This window comes from Delphinus delphis, chromosome 10, assembly GCF_949987515.2.
Source record: "Delphinus delphis chromosome 10, mDelDel1.2, whole genome shotgun sequence".
Lineage (NCBI taxonomy): Eukaryota > Metazoa > Chordata > Mammalia > Artiodactyla > Delphinidae > Delphinus > Delphinus delphis.
This window is the reverse complement of record NC_082692.2, coordinates 55,960,076-55,980,848: the sequence shown is the minus strand read 5'-3', so window position 1 is coordinate 55,980,848 and position 20,773 is coordinate 55,960,076. Positions and strand designations below refer to the sequence as shown.

At 43.0% G+C, this 20,773-nt stretch overlaps 1 protein-coding gene across 2 annotated transcripts in view; it reads right to left on the bottom strand.

Moving 5' to 3' along the window:
* The window catches only part of ITGA9 (integrin subunit alpha 9), a 352,979-nt gene that overhangs the window by 50,162 nt on the left and 282,044 nt on the right, over positions 1-20,773 (bottom strand). For both annotated transcript variants that reach the window (XM_060022170.1, XM_060022171.1), the window contains exons 22-23: positions 19,134-19,242; positions 13,716-13,823 (exon numbers count right to left, since the gene is read on the bottom strand). In XM_060022170.1, coding sequence (XP_059878153.1) covers positions 13,716-13,823; positions 19,134-19,242 — 217 coding nt within the window. The remainder of the gene's footprint in view (positions 1-13,715; positions 13,824-19,133; positions 19,243-20,773) is intronic.

The window sequence follows — 20,773 nt, the reverse complement described above, 5'->3', positions numbered from 1 at the left end:
CATTTTAACTCAGAAAAGGTCGGGAAATTAGAGCATGATGAACTGAAGATAGTCATAAAAAATGGGATTCAAGGCATATCAGAATGGCTTAACCTGGAGAACCTGCTGGAAGCACGGTTCTGTTGTACTGGGGAGATGTCTCACGGCAGAGGGTTGGATCCCATAGAACCCCACCCCCACCCCATCCACCCCAGGGCTGGAAATCCATCTGCCCCTATTGGAGAAGGGTTTCTTCCCCTCCCCGCTTATCTTCTCATCACATAAGCTGTATTATTAACAGTTAACTTTACATGACAGCATTTAAGTTACAGGATATCAGGGAAAAGAATGAATATCACCCAAACACTTGGCATCCTAAGGAGGGTTTCTAAGCCTTGAATTCTTGTTTGCAGGAACCTCCCAACCAGGATGAGTGGTGATTTGGTTTAGGGTGAGCCCTCGAATTTCTACAGAAAAAACAGAATGAAGGAGAGGAAGAAATTTCTACAGAAAAAACTGAGAGTGAAGGGGCTTGTGTCTCAGAAGACAAACTTACAGTTACCAAAGGGGAAAGGGGGGTAGGGGGAAGAATAAATTAGGAGGCTGGGATTAACATACATACACTACTATGTATAAAATAGATAACTAACAAGGACCTACTGTATAGCACAGGGAAGTCTACACAATATTCTGTAATAATCTATAAGGGAAAAGAATCTGAAAAAGAACATACAAACATATACATATATATATATATATATATATATATGTATATATATACGTATATATATATGAAACTGAATCCTTGTGCCGAACACCAGAAACTTACATGATATTATAAATCAACTACACTTCAATTAAAAAAAAAAAAAAGCATGTGTTCACCAAGAGGGAAAGTAGTAGACACTGGAAAAAAAAAAAGTGAGTTTGCTTTGGGTTATTTGCTGGGTTGCTTTAAAGTGTCAGGCTTGGCTTATGTACAGGTTATGTCTTGGCCTCCAGCACGCCTGCTGCAGGGAGATTTCTTGTTGCAACTACCCTCCAAACATAACTAAGTCATAAAACCCAGGACCCTCCTCATGCAAAATGTGCCTTAACAGCCAGCCAGCTTCAAAAATCAGTGTTACTGTCAACTGCTGTGGCCAGCGAGATAAGTGATTCACTCTGGGAAGAGAGCTCCCCCAGAGTGAGTGCTGACGAGTACACACAAAGAGACTCCTGGTTTCCAGTTTGGACTTGGACACCACCACGCAGGGGCAGCATGCGGGGCTGGAATCGCAAAGGAGAGAAACCAAGTAGCGCCAAAATCAAGGAAAGAGAATTATCAGAAAACACAGACTTGGCAAGGCCTTATGAACAAAGAAGATCACCTTACAAACTCCTGCGACAACTTGGGTCCTCCCCCACCCCAACCCTGAATGAAGGTCTCAGAAAGACCTGCTCTGACATCTCTATTTAAAATCAGAAACTTCCTCACTCTCACCCCCTTGCCTCCTTTATTTTTTTCCAAAGCATTTCGTATTATGTAATGTACTATACATTTTACTTATTTATTACTTGCCTCTACCAGAATGTAAGCTACGTGAGGGCTGGAAATTATTATTTTTTGTCTGTTTTGTTCCCCATAGTAACCTAGTGCTTGCCATAGGGTGCATGCAAAGCATTTGCTGAATAAATGAAGGTGTGGATTAAACCACCCCCCAACCCCCCAACAGCCTTTCGTGGCAAGGACTGTCGTCACCATTTTATAGATGAGGAAAGGGAAGCTCGGAGAGAATTAAGTAACATGCTTTAGACCACAGCTTAATGTGCAAAGGAATCACTGGGGATCTTGTTAAAACACAGATTCTAATTCACCAAGTCTGGGTGGCACCTGAGATTCTACCTTTCTCCATTTCTCACTTCCCGGTGATGCTATGGCTGCTGGACAGCTACAAGTCCAGGCAAAACGGTGTTATGAGGCCTTGCAGGGGCTGTACAGTTTAGTGGTCAAGAGCAGACATCAACCTAGCTATTTACTGACCCTGTGACCTTGGCCATCCCTTTTGTCTTTGCCTCTGTTTCCTCATCAAACTATCATGAATATTAAAAGAATTTGTCCAGGTAAAGTATTTAGTACAGTTCCTCATCTATAGTAAATTCTTAATAAAAATTTATTATCATTATTATTGTTGTTATTAATATTATTATTACTACTTTTTTAGCCTAAACCTAACAGCTCCTTCTCAGAATACTAATGGAGTATTATTATTTTCTACTTCACCAACATAGGAAAAGCCTACATTTAAGCTGAGAACAATGACCACTCACATCTACTATCAAAAAGTTAGAAACTTCTACTATATATACTATGTGAGAATTCTGAGGCAGGATCTGAAAAGTGGAATTGTTGGTATTCGTATTTTAAATTCTGATAGTTACTGTCAAATTGCCCTTCACACCAACAGTATTTGGGAGTGCCCATTTGCCCTCATCTTAACCAACAATGGATATTAAGAATCTTTTAAATTTTTGCCAGTTTAATGGGGGGAAAGACCTCATTTTCATTTGAGTTTGCATTGCTCTGATTACTGGTGAGGCTAATGTTTATTTGCCATTAAATTTTTTTATATGTTTGTCATTAAAATTTCTTCTGTGAATTTCCCGTTCCTATCCCTTCACCCATTTTTATAATTTTTGGCATTTTCCTTATTGATTTGTAGAAGTTATTTATATATTATTTGTCTGTGAACTATGTTGCCAGTATATTCTCCCAAATATCTTTTAGTTTTGTTTATGATGTATTTTGATCACACAAGATTTTGGTAATTGTATAGATTTAAATTTGTCAGCCTTCTCTTATGGGTTCTAGAATTTATGACTTGCTTATGAAGAAGAGCTTTCCCATCTAAAGATTATGAAAATATTCAGCACTTTCTACTAATACTTCTTCTTCTTCTTTACATATAATTTTTTCATCCATCTATTTTTTTCTAAGTGAGGTACAGGTTTTCCGTAATTTCTTCCCAAATGGATAGACAATTTTCTTCATTTATTGTGAAGGAGTTTATACACCTCGATTGTTTGGGGTGATTATTTCATCAGGTATTTCTTCTGCTCCCTCTTCTCTATCCTCTCCTCTGGAACTCTAAATATGTGTATTTTGTTATGCTTTATGGTGTCCCCAGGTCTCTGAGGTTTTACTTGTTTTTCTTTACAGTTGACCCTTCTTACCCACAGGTTCTGCATCTGTGGATCCAATCAACCACAGATCGAAAATATTTGGGAAAAAAAATTCCAGAAAGTTCCAAAAAGCAAAGCTTGAATTTGTTGCCTTCCAGCAACTATTTATGTAGCATTTACATTGTATTTACAACTATTTATTACATAGCATTTACTTTGTATTAGTTATTATAAATAACCTAGAGATTATTTAAAGAATATGGTAGGAAGTGTGTAGGTTATAGGCAAATACTATGCCATTTTATATAAGGGACTTGAGCATCCACAGAGTTTGGTATCCATAGGGCAGTCCTGGAATCAATCCTCCACAGATACTGAGGGATGGCTGTATTCTCTTTTCTTTCAGTTCTTTTTTGGTTTTGCTTGTTTGTTTACTGACTTGCCAGGACTATTCTGTGGAGCCTGTTTCTCATGAAGTGTGTAGCCTCTAATGTCTCTGCTCAGTAGTTTTTTCTACACTTTTTTTATTTTTATTTTTTTTTTTTGCGGTACGCGGGCCTCTCACTGTTGTGGCCTCTCCGATTGCGGAGCACAGGCTCCGGATGCGCAGGCTCAGAGGCCATGGCTCACGGGCCCAGCCGCTCTGCGGCATGTGGGATCCTCCCGGACCGGGGCACGAACCCATGTCCCCTGCATCGGCAGGTGGACTCTCAACCACTGCGCCACCAGGGAAGCCCTACACTTGTTTTTATTTTTAAACCTGGTTTCCTAGAGGTTGTCCTGGATCAGTATAGCTTAATGATCAGTCAATGTTTGGTCAGAGGCTGCACAGAAATACCTTGATCCAGTAAGGCTTCCACCCTTAGCCGATAGACCTGTGTGTGGCTTGGGGAATGCATTCAAAGGTCAGGCAGTTTATAAGTGTGCCCAAGCTTTTACTTGTGGCATTCACAAAGCCTCATATTGAGTCAATTGATTCTCTTGGATTTTCTAGGGAGACAATAACGTTGTTTGCAATAGGAATACTTTGGTTTCTTTCTTGACAATAAAGGTTATTCATTTCTTTTTATTCCTATAACATCCAACACTGCTAAACTGGAGAGACAAAAGCAGGAACTCATGCCTCCACTCCACAGGTGGGACAGCTCCTAATGTTCCAGCATCAGGTTGGAGTTTTCTATAGGTTCTGATAGGGGACCTTTGTCAAGCTGAGGAAGTTCCCTTCCATGCCTTCCTTACTAGAAGTTAAAAAAAAAAAAAAAGTGGATGTTAAATTTAATTTTTGACTTTTTAGAAGCCCTCATCAAGACAACCATCTGGTTATATCATCTTTCATCCCTTAACTATTAATAGAATGAATAATGTTAATTTCTTTATGGAGAATCAACCTAGCATTCCTGGATTACATCCTTCTTTACTCAGGATAGATTCTTCTAAAAGGAATTGATTTGCAAACATTTATTTAGAATTTTTGTATCTGTTTTCAAAGTGAGTTGGCCTGCAGTTTCCTTTCTTGTGTTGGTGCCCATTCTCCATTTCTAGTTTTGGAATAATGGTTAGGTTAGTATTCTAGAATGAGCTGTTCCATCTTTTTCTACTCTCTCGAACAGCTTATATAACAAAGAAACTATCTGTTCCTCGAAAGCCTGGTAGAGCTTACCTAAATAGCTACCTGGGTCTTGTGCTTTTTCAAGGCACAAGTCTTTGACTACACTTCATTTTTCTTTAATTATCTAAGTTTCAGGTGTACAGCATTATAATCTGATGTCTGTATACTACTCATATTTTTTCCTGAGGTAATTGGTCTAGTTGGATTTTTTACCTCATAACACTTCTTTTAGGCTTTTTATATTTGTGGGTATTATATTGTGAAAATAATATCTTATAATTTAAAAATCTTCTCCATGTGAGTGTAGTTCTTTGATCATTTCTAGGGTTGTTTTTTGGCATTACCACTCTTTTTCATTTCCTGATCAAATCTGCTGTAGGTTCATCTATTTTACTGGACAAAAAAAAGCCCCCGTTTTTAGTTTTATTGATGTAGGATACTTTTGATCTTTTTCCATTTCACGACTTTTGCTTTATCTTCAATGATATCTTCACTTTACTTTCTTATAGTTGAATTTGTTTTATTGTCATTTTACTAGCTCTTGCTGTCAATTTAGGTCACTTATTTTCAGTCTTTCCTGTTTTCTGTATATGAGTAGTGACATTTTCTTCTGTGTGGGTTTTGTCTACAACCATTAGTTTTGATATGAACAAGCTTTCACTGTCTTTCATTTCTAATTTGTTTATCCCTTCCTCTTTGATTTCTTTTTTATCTAAAAAGTAAATTAAGATGGTGTTTAAAAATTCCCAAGTAGTTCTGTTTTTGGTTGGTTGTTTGGCTAAACTTTTGTTGTCAACTTCCAAGTTTATTGCATTGCGGTCTGAGAATGTGGCTTGTATTACTTTTACTTTTGAAATTCTATTGGGATTTGCTTTTGTGGTGCAATACGTGGGTAATTTGTGAATGTTCACATATGTTTGAAAAGAATGTGCATTCCCTTATTTACATACTAGGAACTCTACTAATTGCTCCATATACATTAACTTCTTCCATCCTCACCATGTGAAGTAGAGAGTCCATTTCACAGGAGGAAAATAAGCTTGGAGAATTTAGGTGACTTCCTCAAGGTTACCAAAAGCTGGTAAGCAGGCAAATACTAATGAAACCCAGACATTCTGACTCATTTTGGTTTTTCTCTCTCTAAGAGATCACAATTGTTAGCTGCATTATTCAAATACTCATGATTTTTGAGGAAAGTGTATTAAATTTTCCTGCAGTAACTGTGAATGTGTAAATTTCTCCTTGTTTTTCTGTCAGGTATTACTTTATATGTTTTTTATAGCTATGTGATTGGTTATGTAAAAATTCATTTATATTACAAATAATCATTGGATTGTATCTTTTTTTTTTTTTTTTTTTTTGCGGTACGCGAGCCTCTCACTGTTGTGGCCTCTCCCGTTGCGGAGCACAGGCTCCGGACACTCAGGCTCAGTGGCCATGGCTCACGGGCCCAGCCACTCCACGGCATGTGGGATCTTCCTGGACCGGGGCACGAATCCGTGTCCCCTGCATCGGCAGGCGGACTCTCAACCACTGCACCACCAGGGAAGCCCTGGATTGTATCTTTAATCATTCTGGAATACATTTTTGGGCCCTGTTTAACAATTTTTTGCTTCAATTCTATTTTGTTTGTTATTAATATTCTTATGCCTGTTTTCTTTTTGTTAGCATTTGCCTTATTTTTTTTTGAATGCCTTACATTATGGGTCATTTTTAAAGGTGTGTCTCTTACAAGTAACTTATGCCTGGGTCAAAAAAAAACCACATCTGAAAGTCTGTCTTTCACTAAGGCATTTAATTCATTCTCAGTTATTCTGATTATTGATATATTTGGATTTATTCTTGTCATCTCATATATATATACATGTAAAAATTTTGTTTCTCCTTCACCTGCTTATTCATGAGTTCTTTCTTTTTAAGTGCTTCTTATTCTTTAGTGGTTTGGATGTCCTACATTGCTTTTATTCTTCTAAGTTGCCATTAAAATTTTTGCATGTTTAAACTTTACTTTTATCAAAGCCTTGAGTTAATTGGTACACAAACTTTTCCCCCAAACAAGACAAGAATCTTGGCTTGCTTTCACTTCCATCTTGCCAGCCTCCTAACTCTTATATTGAGAGCATTTGGATCTTCATTCCAGATTGTTAAAAGTTTAACTGGCCTTTTTTGGGTCTTTTTGTACTACATTCTTGAGAAATCCCTCAAGTTTCCAGTCCACTACTTTACTCTTTTATATCCATTCTACTACACAGCTAATATACTAAGGTTTTTATTCGAATGATCAAAATTTTAAATTTACAAAACTCTTGTTTATTCTATTTCATGCGAATACTGTCTTTTTGCATCTCTCTGAAGACATCAGTCTTGTTCATCCTAAAATCTTCTTCTGTTTGCCTCGTTAATATACCCTCTGGTGTTAGTAATTCTTTTGATAGCAGTTGGTGCCTCACTGTCCTGGGGTAGATGCTAAGTGGGTGATTCTTGGTGGTCTGCTCATCTTCTGTCTGTTCTGTTGACTGAGTCTGCCTCTGGTGACCGGGGAGTGGGCAGTGCGCCCAGGAGGGGTGTGCACAGTAGTACAGGGGGAAGTAGATCTGACTACAAACCCAGCTCTATTACTTACTAGCTGTGTGATGTTGGGCAAGTCTTTGAGTTCTGGTTCCTTAACTTGGGATAATGACCTTACCTTATGGAGCTGCTGTGTGGATTAAATTTAACAGCACATAAAAAAAGCCACTAAAGCCTCAGGACAGCACTAAGTGGTATTCATTTTTTGTCAGTTATTCAGGAGAAATTTTTTCACTCTTTAGCCTTTGATCAAATGTGATCAATTTGATGGTCCCAACACCGCTTTCATTAAGCAGATCTGTCTTCCCCAGATCATCCTTGGGGAAAACAATTCAGTCCTCCATTTCTAAGTTTAAGCTACTGTGTGGTCACTGATATATCAGGTGCATCTTTTCTTCATAGGGATATGGAGATCCTCATCACAAATTAATTAAGGTTCCAGTATCAACTGACTCATTTTGGCAGAAATTAGATCATGGGCATCCCTGTCTGGTGCACACGCACTGGCGGGGGGGAGGGGGGAGGTTACAATTTACTAAGATATAAGTCTTGCTACCAACTTGGATATTCTAATGAATACTGGTATTGATATTATATTGATATCAATATCCTAATGGTACCCTATGGCAAAGTTATTGATGTGTCTCCTTGGAATATTATCCTTTATTCCCACCCAATTTTACTTCCTGGAAATCATGTCAGTTCTTTAGAATCACTGCCCAATAGTAGGGACAGAACAAACCAGAGAGGTAAGCCTTTTCAGATAGTTTTGCAGAAGGAAGAAAGAAGTGTATGGTATTCATTTCATGTTTCTTCTAGATTACTTTTAGAGTTTTTTCAAAGACCCAGGACTTTCACCTGGAATAAAGTTCCAGCCCTTCGCTCTCTGTAAGTCATTTATGACTTTTTTCTTCCTGCATATTATTAGAAGCCAAACCCCTAAGACTCCTTCTCCAGTGTCAGAAAGTTGCTCACAGACAGGTTTTCAGTGTCAACACCTGAAGCTTGAGCCCTGAGACGACCTCCCATCCTTTCCCCTGAACCTTCATCCCCTGTGAGTAAACTTAAGTTTGGAGCAGGATCCCACCCAAGTTCAAAAGGTCTTGCCTTCATGAGCCATAAAGCTTGACACATGTGCTACCTTGGCCCTCTCTTAGGCCTGCCTGTGCTCAGGGTCTCTGCTAAAAGGCCCATCTCTGCAGCAGGCCCACAACAAAGTGAGGTCGTTACATTTTCCAGGCAGGTTCCTATCAAGCTGTGTGAGAGAAGCTGTATCCTCAATCCAAACAGGAACCTTCTCTCAGAAGCAAGTGCCTAGGGCTTGTCTCACATGGGTAGTCAGGCCCACAGAAGCCACTCTCCCCTGCAGCAGCCTGATCATTTGCCGGCAACGTCTACGACGTGTGCTTAGCCTTGGGGAGCAGGGCGCCTGGCCTTCCCTAATCCTAAGTCAAGAGAAATGAAGGTGCGGGTCCATGAGCAAACACAGATGATACACCTCAGAAGGAATGATGCACCCCAGAACCTCATCAACTGTCACGGGAAATGACAGTGGTTTAGCACTCCCTGTCACACTGCCAAGAAATCCATTTGCTGTACGCCCTGCAGAAGGCGCAGAGAACAGTCACCTATAAGAGGTGGGCAGAGAGAATGGAGAACCAGGTAGGGCCTCCACTGTACTCCTACACATGCTGACCACTCCCTCTGTCTGGAATGATCTCATCACGTGTTCTCCTGGTGAACATCTACACATCCCCTAAGCCCTGACTCCAAAAGCCTGCTCTGTGAAGCATTTGCTGTCCCCTCCCCAGGGTGGGGTCCATACCTCTGTACATCCCTGGGTCTGGGTGTGCCTCCATGACTGCATTTGGTACATGGCACTGCAATTACATTTCACAGATCTGCCTCCTGCTAGACTGAATTTCTGCCAGTGTTGCATGATTTATTCCTCTTAGTAGAGCCTGGAACGTCATTGGTGCTTTCTCTGCCAGTGTCTGCAGAATAAATCAAGGATGATCTAGCACTTGTGATGATTTTTATTTTATTTATTTATCTTTATCACTTCAACTATCAACATGCACTGTACCTCTTGGGGAAATGTCTACTCTGCTATAACTTAGTTATTCATCTTTATTTTATTTATTTATTTATTTTTCGGCCACACTGCGCGGCATGTGGGATCTTAGTTCCCCAACTAGGGATCGAACTCGGGCCCCCTGCAGTGGAAGTGCGGAGTCTTAACCACTGGCCTGCCAGGGAAGTCCCTGTGATGATTCTTATTTTAGATGGGCCGGAGAAGTCTGTCATTCTTCCCCTCTCTCACTCTCTGTTATTTTCATGGTCCTCCCTACTAGGCCTCCTGATGGTCTCTAGGGTCGTGGTGGCCTGCCCATGCTTTGGCTGTGCTGTGGGGAGTCGAGCGTCCCCACAGGACTCGGCACAACCCCAGTGGGTGGCAGGCAATGGAAACTGCAGGTCGTTCCTCAGGCCACCACCAAAGCTGTTTCTAAATAAAACACAAGCAGGGTGGTGGGGCTCGGAACACTTGCTCTAAGGGAAGGAGATCAGGAACCTCAGCTGGGTGGACATAGAAAGGAGTCTCACTGCACTAGGTTTCCTATACTAATCTCTCCCACGTAAGCAAAGACACTCTCCACTCACAGGCAGCTTGACCTCAAAAAACACTTCGGGAGAACAAAAGACTCTCTGGTGAAATGTAGAGGCAGGCCTGTCCTGTCCAGGGACCCTGGCTGCAGCCCCTGATACTTCTGAGTGAATTCTGAACCAACAGTTAGAAAACTGTGTTGCAGAGTCGGGGCCTTAGGTGGGGTGATAGCTCAGACCCGTGGGGTCAGCCAGTATGCCCACCCTCAGCAATCTATACAGATGATGGATACCACGGGCACTGTTGAAGGCAGAGAAACAATCTGAGGGTCCCGTGGTGTGTGGGGAGGGATGGCAGATACGTCCTCTCTCAATGTCTGCTCTCTGCTCCTGGGCTTCAGCTGGCTGAGGAGGTAGCTGGCTCCTGGCTGCCCAGGGGCCTATCCAAGACTAGGGGATGGTGGTGGCTGAGGTATGGGGGGATGCCACCAGGCCTTAGGGGCCCCTCCTAGTGTAATACAAGGAAGGAGTACTGGTTTCTCCTAATAGGAGTGAGTCTGACTTGCACCAAACCACCTAAATACCCAGAACAAGAGCCCCACTCTATTCAAAGTCCCAAAAGGCCAGAGTGGAGGACGTCACGAGCTGTATGACCTGCCCCAGTAGGCATTCTCGGGCGCTGCTGAGCAAGGGAGGGGCCGAGGCTGGGAACCTGGCTGAGCTGCAGGACGCCCTTGCTCTCAGCCCTGTGGGCTTTAGGGTAGAGGGTGTGCTGCCCACCAGCCTCTGAAACAGTACCTGGGACTCTTGCCTCATCACTGCATCCATCATGCACTGGCTTTTACATTTCTAGTCTCATCATCATTCTGGTCTCCAGTGATGACTGTCCATGAGAACACAGTGCTTCACTACTTGCTTAGTGAGAATTTGCCAGTGAGTTTGATTTTCCATACCACACAAACGCCAAGGGCCTCAACACGGGCTGGAGTATCCAAGCAAAGGCTTGGCTGTCCTTGAGAATTGTTACATACTTTTGAAAATTCTCAGTACCGTATTGAAAATCCAAAGGGTCTGCTTCTGAGAACTCAGAGAACGGAATGCAGGCAGCTCACAGCACTTGGGTTTTCAAGAGTCCACTCAGCTGGATGATCAGTCAGGCAGTTCTGCATATCGTCAGAAAAACCATTTCTCATGCCTTCCCGCCAAGCCAGCTATTTATAAACACGTCCCAAAGTCCTTTCGAGTGGCTCCTGCTCGGTCGGATGATCAGTAAAGAGAAAAGGGGGTGGACTTCGTGCTGAGATACTTCCAGAATCTGAGTGACTTACATTTCCTGTTTTGTTCAATAAATAATTTTGTCCATGGGGGAGCATTTTTCTCTACAACATTATAGATGTTTATGTGAACGGCTCATAGAACATGCTCTGTGAGGAAAGCATCCCTAGCTATGGGGACAAAGTGGAGTGGCTGGTGAGATGAACATTATGTAAGGAGGCAGATGGGAGCATGTGGGTGGCAGGAACCTCACGCTAAGCTCAAACCGTGGTAGCTGTAGGTGCAGAACACCAGGGGCTTTTCTACCGCTGTTTCAGCAGAGCGCCCAGGCACGGACACTTTGTGGAGCAGGAATGGAATACCGTGAGCAGTGGGGACGGCCAAGCAGGCAAGCCAGGAGGGGCACATATTCTGCGTTCAACATTTCCCATGGTCCAGGGTTTCAGCCCACGTGACCCAAGAAGATAGCAATGCAGGAGACCATCATCGCCATCACATGATGCTTTCTGAGCCTCCTGTGGGCTCAGATGTGTCACATGCCATGGGTCTTGCTGCCCTGATTTTCAAGCTATCCATGGAGAGGCTGTCCCTTTGTCTGGCTAGCTGTCCCTCACGTGCCCGTGCAAAAGGAACAAGTCAGTGGTGCCCTCAACGTGGACCACACTCCCTCTCCTTATGTAGTGACTCTCAACCATCAAGCACCCTCCCTCCCAGGAGGGGTCACCCTCACGCCCAGCCACTCCAGACTCTCAGGCACACTGAGGCGATTTATATCAGCATGAAACTTTTCCTGAATTCATGTAGAAAGAGTAAACGACTCTTTCTTTTGTTTTATACTGTGGGTTTTTTCTTTCAGTCCAATATCAAATATTGATTGAGCATATAATATATGCCAAGCATTGCATATAGGAGGCCCTGGAAATACAGTAGTGAGCAGACAGAAATCCCCATCCTTATACTGTATGGGGCCAGGAGGAGGCAGATAATCTGGTCAAATAGGGAAATACATGGTATGTCAGCTGGTGATGAGGGTGATGGTGAAACACAAGCAGGAAAAGGGGATGAGGGGTGCTGGGACAAAGGCTGTTCAGGGAGGGCCTCTCTGAGGAGGTGATATCTGAGTAAGCACTGGGAGGATGTGAGGGCGGAGGTCACGTGGCTCTCTGGGGGAGGGCGTGCTGGGTAGAGGGAAGATCCAGTGCAAAATTCAGGAGGTGGGAGAGTATATGCCATGCTCTAGGGCCAGCAAGGAGGCAGGATGACTGCAGTAGAGAGAGTGGCGAAGAGGAGGAGGAGGAGGAGAGGTCAGAGAGGGGCAAGAGACAGGCTGTGAGGCTGGCTGAGGTGCTGGAAGAATCTGTGGGGTAAGTGAGACACTGGAGGGTTTTGAGCAGAGGATGACATGACCTGACTTAGATTTTGGAAGGCTGGCTCTGCCACTGCGGCAAGAACAGATGGCAGGGATGCCAAGGCAGGAGCAGGGACCCGAGTGAGGGGGCCACTGCAATAACCCAGATGACAGATGACAGTGCCTTGGGCCAGGGTGCTGGCAGTAGAAGGGTCAAATGCGGTAATATTCTGATTTGTTGAGAGGGCAGAGACATCAGATTTTCTGACAGATCAGATGTGAACTGTGGGGAAAAGGCGTCAAGGGTGACTCAAGCAATTGGAAGGACTTAGTAGCTGTTTGCTGAGATGCAGAAGGTCATGGGGGGAAGCAGGTTTGAAGGGATACTGTTGAGAGTTCAGCTGTGCAGAAGACTGAGATTCCTGTTAGGCATCCAGGGAGAGATGGCCTGAAGGTAGTTAACTGTCAAAGTCTGGGATTCATGGGAGAGATCTGGGCTAGAGAGAGAAACATCTGGTGTCATCAGTACAGACTGAATATAAAGCCATGAGTCTGGGGGAGATCTCTAAGATTAAGGATGGTAAAAAGGAGACCCTGGGCCCTGTAGAAGTTGGGGAGATGAGGAGAAAACCAGTGACAAAGGAGAAGCCAAGGGAATGTGATGTCCTAGAAGCCAAGGAGGTAGGCGGAACGATCATATCCTAGTTGAGAGAAAATCATCTACAGCTGACTTAGGATCACGTTGAATGGCATATTCTGCACATGACCTTGAGTTTCAACCTATACTTCTGTCTTATGAACGAATCCTTCACCCTCCAGGCATCAGTGGCCCTATGAGAATCTTTATGAGTGCTGGGGATCTTCCCCTTAGAAAAACACATTCAGATACGCACAAGACTACAGACAGTTGCTGGCGGTTCCCAGAGCCAGTAAAGTCCATCCCAGCAGTCAGGTTCATAACTGACACTTGCCCATCCCCAAAGAGGTCTTCTCATGGCATGAACCAAGCTGTCTCAATGTAGAAATCCAGGTGTTGCAGGTCTCCTGGCTTCTCCAGGTATGTTTCCAAAGGTAGAATGAGTTAACCTTTCTGGGCTCTTGGGTGGAATACAAAATGTGAATGGGCTGGCTTGAGCCTGAAAGCAAGTGTGAAAACAAATGAGAACTCACCACCATCTCCTGCACATGAAACATCTCAGCTCCTCCAGGTGACAGACGACTGGGGAAAGAGATGCTGACAGATGACCCAGGAAGGGTGCTTGGCCCAGTGTTATAGACCTGTGGGTATGAGACACACATGGCAAGTTTTAATAGAAATAGAGATCTTCATTTCACGTCCTGCAATATATACTCTAAAATCCTTTGAAATGATACACAGAGATACAGAAGGATACAGAAGCTCATGACTTGAAGTGAAGTGAAATATCAAATGAGAGATTTCAATGAAATAGAAATTTTTCAAATATGCATTTAACATCCCCAAACCTTCAAATTACCTTCTTTCCCTTTAGCATTTTCTTGTATTCTTCCAGCTAAAAATTATATTTCTTTTTACACACCTGGAAATTTACTCATAGACTATTACACTTGGTGAGGATTCAGGAATAATCTAGACTAGTATTTCTGAAACTTTAACACATATCAGAACAATCAGATGGGCTTGTCAAAACATAGACTGGGGCAAGGTCATGTCCAGAGTTTCTGCAGTTGTAGGTCTGGTTGGGAGGGGGTGGGTGGAGGCTAAAGGATTTGTATTTCTAATGAGTTCCCAGGAGATGCTGATGTTGCTGGCCCAGGAAACATACTTTGAGAACCACTTATCTGGTCCAATGCCTTTCCTTTTACAGTTTGAGGTAACTGAGACCCTCAAAGAAAAAGTGGGTTGTCCCCAAACCAAATGACCTAACTTACAGAAAGGGCTGTTGTACTATACTATCTAGCTGGTTTGGTTTCTCTATAACTTACAGCTTATCACTTGCTAATACTGTTTGATGACACCTGTGCACCTCTTTTCTGTCCCAGCATTTGGTCCTGTAAACTTTACCCCTCTCATTCCCACCACAGTCCTCCTTATTTTCTGTTTCCAGCAGCCCATTATCTCCTGAGAAATGAGAGAAAAGATGGCGGCCACAAAAAGACCGATACAGGAAAGGAGATGGAGCAAAGGCTGAACATGAAACTGAAGGAAGAAACGGAAGATGAAGGAGAGTAAAAGAGATGGGTAGATGTGTAGAGATAGAAAGCAGATTAGTGGTTGCCTAGGGCTGGGGGGAAGGGGGAATGAGAAGTGTGGCAGGCAGAAGAATGGCTTCCCAAAGATGTCCATGTCCTAATCCGTGGAAACTGACTATATTACATGGCAAGGGGGATTTCAGGTTGCTAGTCAGCTGACTTTAAAATCGAGAGATGACCTTGGATTATCCAGGTGGGTGCAATGTAATGGCAAGCGTCCTTATATAGGGAAGTGGGAGACAGAGTCAGAATCAGGGAGATGTATTGTGAAAGAGATCCAACTGGCCATTGTTGGCTTTGAAGATGAAAGGGGCCATGAGCCAAAGAATGCAGCAGCCTCTAGAAGCTGGAAAAGGTAAGAAAACAGATTCTTCCCTAGAACCTCCAGAAAGGAACGCAGCCCTGCTGACACCTTGCTTTTAGCCCAATGAAACCTTTTCAGACTTCTGTCCTCCAGAACTGTAAGATAATAAATTTGGCATAAAGTTCACAGTAATTTGTTACAGCAGCAATAGGAAACTAATACAGGGAATCACTGCTAATGGGTATGGAGTTTCTTTTTGGGTGATGAAAATGTTCTAAAATTAGATTATGGTGACAGCTGCACAATTCTGTATAAACAGAATTGTGGAAAAAGTCATTGCATTGCGCACTTTAAACAGGTAAACTCTAAGGTATGTGTCTCAAAGATGTTATTTTTTGAAATTAATTTTTATTGGAGTACGGTTGCTTTACAATGTTGTCCTAGCCTCCGCTGCACAACAAAATGAATCAGCCATACACATACAGATGACCCCTCCCTTTTGGACTTCCCTCCCATTTAGGTTACCACAGTGCATTAGGTAGAGTTCCCTGTGCTATACAGTAGGTTCCCATCAATTGTCTATTTTATACATAGTATCAATAATGTATATGAGACATTATTTAAAAAAAAAAAAAAGATGGGTAGGAGCAGGAGAGAGGAAGAAATGAAACACTGCTTGGTGGCCTGGGGACTAAAGAGAGAATTCAGGGATTCAGGGCATCTCTGAAGCTGAGGTCAGAAGGGCAGAGCCAGGAGACGGGTTGGACAAGTCACCGGGTCTTCACACTTGACAGAACGTATAAGGATCTAGCTCCAGCAAGCTCTTCCCTAGAAAAGCATGTTTTCGTTTTTTGCAATAGTGAGATCTGCTTCAGAGAACAGACACAAAAAATGGTTGAGTGGATGAGCAGTTGTTGGCAACTCTTAATTCAGAAAGAACACAATTCACCCATAACAACAACCCTAAGGCACAAGAAAAGGAAGGAATTTCCAACCATGATGGAAATAGCTAATTTGAAGTGAAACGTGAGAGCACAGAATTGAAGAGAAACCTATTGACCTGTCTGGGAAATTCCAATTAAAGCACAAGTAGGGGGAAGAAAAGAAGATGATGATTTTGTTTTGCATGATTTCACCCATCAAAACCAGATGGATGGGAGAGCTTATATTACCTTATTTATTTTTAACAAATGTCTTAACGTCTGACTCTTTGCAAATGTTCTTGTGTAACATCTGTATTATTTTTCATCATTTTTCAGGTGAGGGAAATGACTGATGATGCAAAAAAAACCCAAACAGCCAACTATCAATGGTCAACAAATTATTACATCTCTGTTAAGAAAACTCTGATGAAACTTTGAAACCAGGTCCAAGACTAATATCTCTGCCTTTCTCCCATCAGCATTTGCAGTGGAGTCTTTAAACAATGACGCAGCTTGTTGAATATTAGCTTTGAAAAGACACAGAAAAAATACCTTTATATGGAAAGACTTGTGCTTTTCTTCAGGAAGGATGTTGCCAGAATAAGGAAACAGAATTTTACCCATATCCCTGACCCCATTCTCCCCCACTATCTCTACCTTTTTCTGGGGGTCACTATCACCATCAACCTGGTCAGTGGCTTTCCTGCAGGATGGTCAGACTAATGACAGTTATACCAGAAAATTAGTCATCAGAGAATTCTCCAGGAAACTGTCAGCTTTGCTAACACAAGAGGATTTCCTTCCAATCAACGACACACACTATCTATCTTTCAGATCCAGCCAACTTTCTTAATCCTGAACGGAATGCTATGTACTTCCTCAGGCAACTGATAATCACGAGGAGAATCTAAGGGTCATGCCAATCACTCATTTCTGGTGCCCCTATTCCCTAGCCTGTATCTACGTCAGGATACAAGAAGAAAGCTCTTTGCCTGAATACGAAACTTTAAGCTCCCTGCAAAAATGCATTCAGAGAAACATGATGTAACCACATGCCCTCAGATTTCTTTCTTTTTTTAAAGAGGGGGAAAAGAACATTTTGTGTATCTTCTGAATACGTTTTTGTATAACTGTTATTCTTTTTTGCCTTCTCCTTTCAACATCTATACCCTCTTTTAAAAAAAATTTTATTTTACTTAAGTATAGTTACTTTACAGTGTTGTGTTAATTTCTGCATATACCCTTTTCATTACATGATGTGTGTCATTTGAATCCTTCTCAATAATGTTTTTGACTGTATATTTTATTGTAAGACACCTCCAAAAGTTTAGTTTAAGTAACTAAACTTACTTAATTTGTAAGTAATTAAAATTAAAATGATTTAAGTAAAATGAAATAACTCCATCTGGCCTTTATCTGTTTTCTATCCAATTACAAAAAAGCAATGGAGAAAAGGAAACTAATTCTGAGAAGCAATTCAGAACCACTGAGGCCCTATTCCCAGCAATCACTCTAAGGTCTCAAAAGAAAGGTTAACCTCATCTTTCCCTTTTTCCCTGTAAATCAAACATAGAGTGTGACGGTTGGGGCTTAGCTGGCCGGCAGGCACCTCCTCTCTGAGCTGGGATGTGTGCTATCCATCATGGCTTTGGAGGCCTCTTGCCTGGGAGAATGCTTTGGAGAAAGGAAGACCATTGTTTGTGAGAGACCACAAATATTTCACTGCCTCCCTCTCTAGACCCTCACCCCATCTTTATTTGTTATCCCCTTGGTCCACCCAGGAGTGGCCACAGGGAAAAAAATTTTAATTATTTGGCCATAGCAGCAGATGCCAGACCGGGAAACCATCTTCTCTGTGGGGAAGGGTGGAGGGGAGGCAGGGGAGGGCTTCGGGAGCTAGAGCTGGAGAGATGTGGGATGTGGATTATGGTACACTGTCTTCATCACTTCATCCCCAGCTCCTGGCAGGTGCTGAGCTACACAGGGGTGTCCAGGCAATGCCCGTCCAGTCCTGGCCCCAGCCCGGCTGCTCCCAGCTCTGTGCCCTGCAGCATGTCCTCTACCCCCTGGGCCTACATTTCCCGCATTTGTCAATCGAGGATAATGCCTGGATGATGCTCTGTCCCTCTAACTTTGTGTTCAAAGACCCTCCTGTTGAACAGCACTGGCCTGAAGGGTCTGTACTTAGAGCAGGGCTCAGCAAATGATGGCCTGTACACCAGATCTGGCCCTCCACCTGCTTCTGTACAGCCTGCTAGCTAATATGGTTTTATATTTTTAAATGGTTGGGAAAAAAAATCAAAAGAAGATGAACATGTCATGATATGTGAAAATGATATGAAATTCAAATGTCAGTGCCCACAGCTACAGTTTTGTTTGTGCATGGCCTATGGTTGCTTCCATGCTACAGAAGCAGAGTTGCATAGTTGCTGGCTCACGAAGCCTAAATACTTATCTTCTGGCCCTTTGCAAAAAAAGTGTGCCCACCCCTGGCTTCCAGAGGGATGCTGTCCTTCACGGTGTCCACAGTCCACACCGAGTGGACCTGCTGGACACAGTGCTTATGTGATGGAAGAGCCAGCTCTGTTCTTTGGGAAAGCAGCGTGTTTCCCCTGGGGGAGTTCCCATCGCTCACACTGCTTTGCTCTTGTAAAACCCCACTTCTGAAAGGCTGTCCCTCTGTGGGAGGAGTGGGCTCCTGGCTGAGTCAGTGTGGAGAAGTCCAGGATTAAGGGGACATGGCAAATCCTTGAGGCTACCCTGTCCACAATGTGAAGAATGATGGAGAACTGAAAGGGGTCCTTTAGGGCCATTTGGGCAGGGATGCTGGCCTGGCCTCAGCATTCAGAGCATTCATGCAGCTCTCTCTCCAAATACTGAAGAGCAGAGGGGTCTACACAGCAGAGTACCACACAGCAAAGGGATTAATTCTGTGTGTAATTATGGAAAACAAACACACACACACACACACACACACACACACACACACACACACACCTCCAGCCAACCAGGCTGGGAAGAATTTCTCTTGGAAGGAGCCTGGCCCTTTCGTTGCCTTTCATAGAAGGCACATCCCTTGGGCCCTTCCATTGGTCCCCAGTGACAGAGAAGGTCTCCAGGGATGGATACCTGAAGGGTGACGTTGAGAGGCTGGAAATGACACTCCAGGTCTTCCAGCTGAATGAAGCTGGATGCGTCCACAGACTCGCCGTACACAAAGGAGGTTGGAGACATGATTCTGAAAGAGGAAAGCATGAAATCTGTCATCCCAACCCAGGGTCACTGTTACCCTGAGAACCCAAACATCTGTCCCTATTTAATCTAGAACCTGGCTCCCCACAGTGTCCTCCACCAAACGCTTCCCTTCTGGAACCGCTCCTTCCCTCTCCTGTAAATGGACACAGCCAGACCTACGCTTTGTAAACAGACATTTCCAGTAATGTCCTGTCATCTTAGGTGAAATCAATAAGCTACGTATACAAACATGTACCAGGATTACATTTTTAAAATGAGGAGGAAGACGATGGTAGCTTTGATTTCTGTTTTTTTTTTAAACTGGATTATAAAATTACGCATGTTCTGTTTTGTCATTTGAAAAACATTTTGTGGATTGAAAAAGAGTATGACAATTAAAATGAATTATATATTTGGCATCCTAAGCCCCACTCTGTGACAAATTCATTTAAAAAAAAATAAAGATTTTCCGACTACCAAAATTACTAGGAATTAGGTATTAAAAGTTGAGTCCTCTCAGTGATAGCCTTTTTTCTTCAGATTTCAAACAGTGGCTACGTAAGATGTGATTAAGAATTCCGGTTCATTCTGTAGTGATGCTTTCAACGTTGCCCGCAAAAACAAACCCCAAGATTAGACAAAGCCAGACTTACTTAAATTCTCAGACAAACAATGGATTCTAGAGGAGATTCTAGAAGCTGCTCACTTGCCTAAACACAATAATGTAAGATTTTTGGTACCAAGTGTGAATGGATAGCAATTCACCTATTTTCAACTTAACGTATATTAGAGTTTGGAACTGCAGTGAGTTCCCAGTACCACCCAATGGCAAGAGCTGGTTCATTTAAATGAGCCCCGTCTTATGTTCCTGGAAGTATCAGCGGTTCACTCGTTTGTTTAACTGATGGCTTCGTCCGCAGGGGGAGGGGGGCTGGCGGGGGTGGGGGGGTGCTGTTAACACCTCACAACGAGGTCTCTGAGGGCTGGACAACGGGATCAAGTGAGCCTGTGTTTTCTCTTTCATCCCCCAAGGACGGGGCTTGGTCCTGGGGATATTCTCACTGTGCCTCTGAGGAGACAAGTAAATAAACTACAGGGTTAAAAATAGAGCCATGAACAGAGGCAAATCTGTGTTAATTTGCAAATATATTCCACCAATGCCTCATGTCTAAAGAACGTGATGAAAAACGCCAAGAGGCAGGAACGCCCACCGGAGACTCATTCCTGACACCCAGCAGAGTGGGGGAGCTTTGCAGGGATGGTTCCTTCTGCAACGCATTAACTTTTTTACTTCCAGCCAAGGCCGGGACCCAGAAGCACTTGAAAACTGAAAAATGAGAAACTTTGAACCTCCAGAAAGTTCAGCTTGCCTGTGGGGCAAGGGTTCAACAGGTCCTCATTTGATCTAAACTAATTGTGCAAATCCTTTTTCCACTATCAAAGAAGTATGTGCTCTGTTTCAGAAGCCGGAAACAGGAACTGACTTCTCATTTTTCCAGGCCTGGGTTTTGGCTGAAAACCACCCCGGGTTGTTT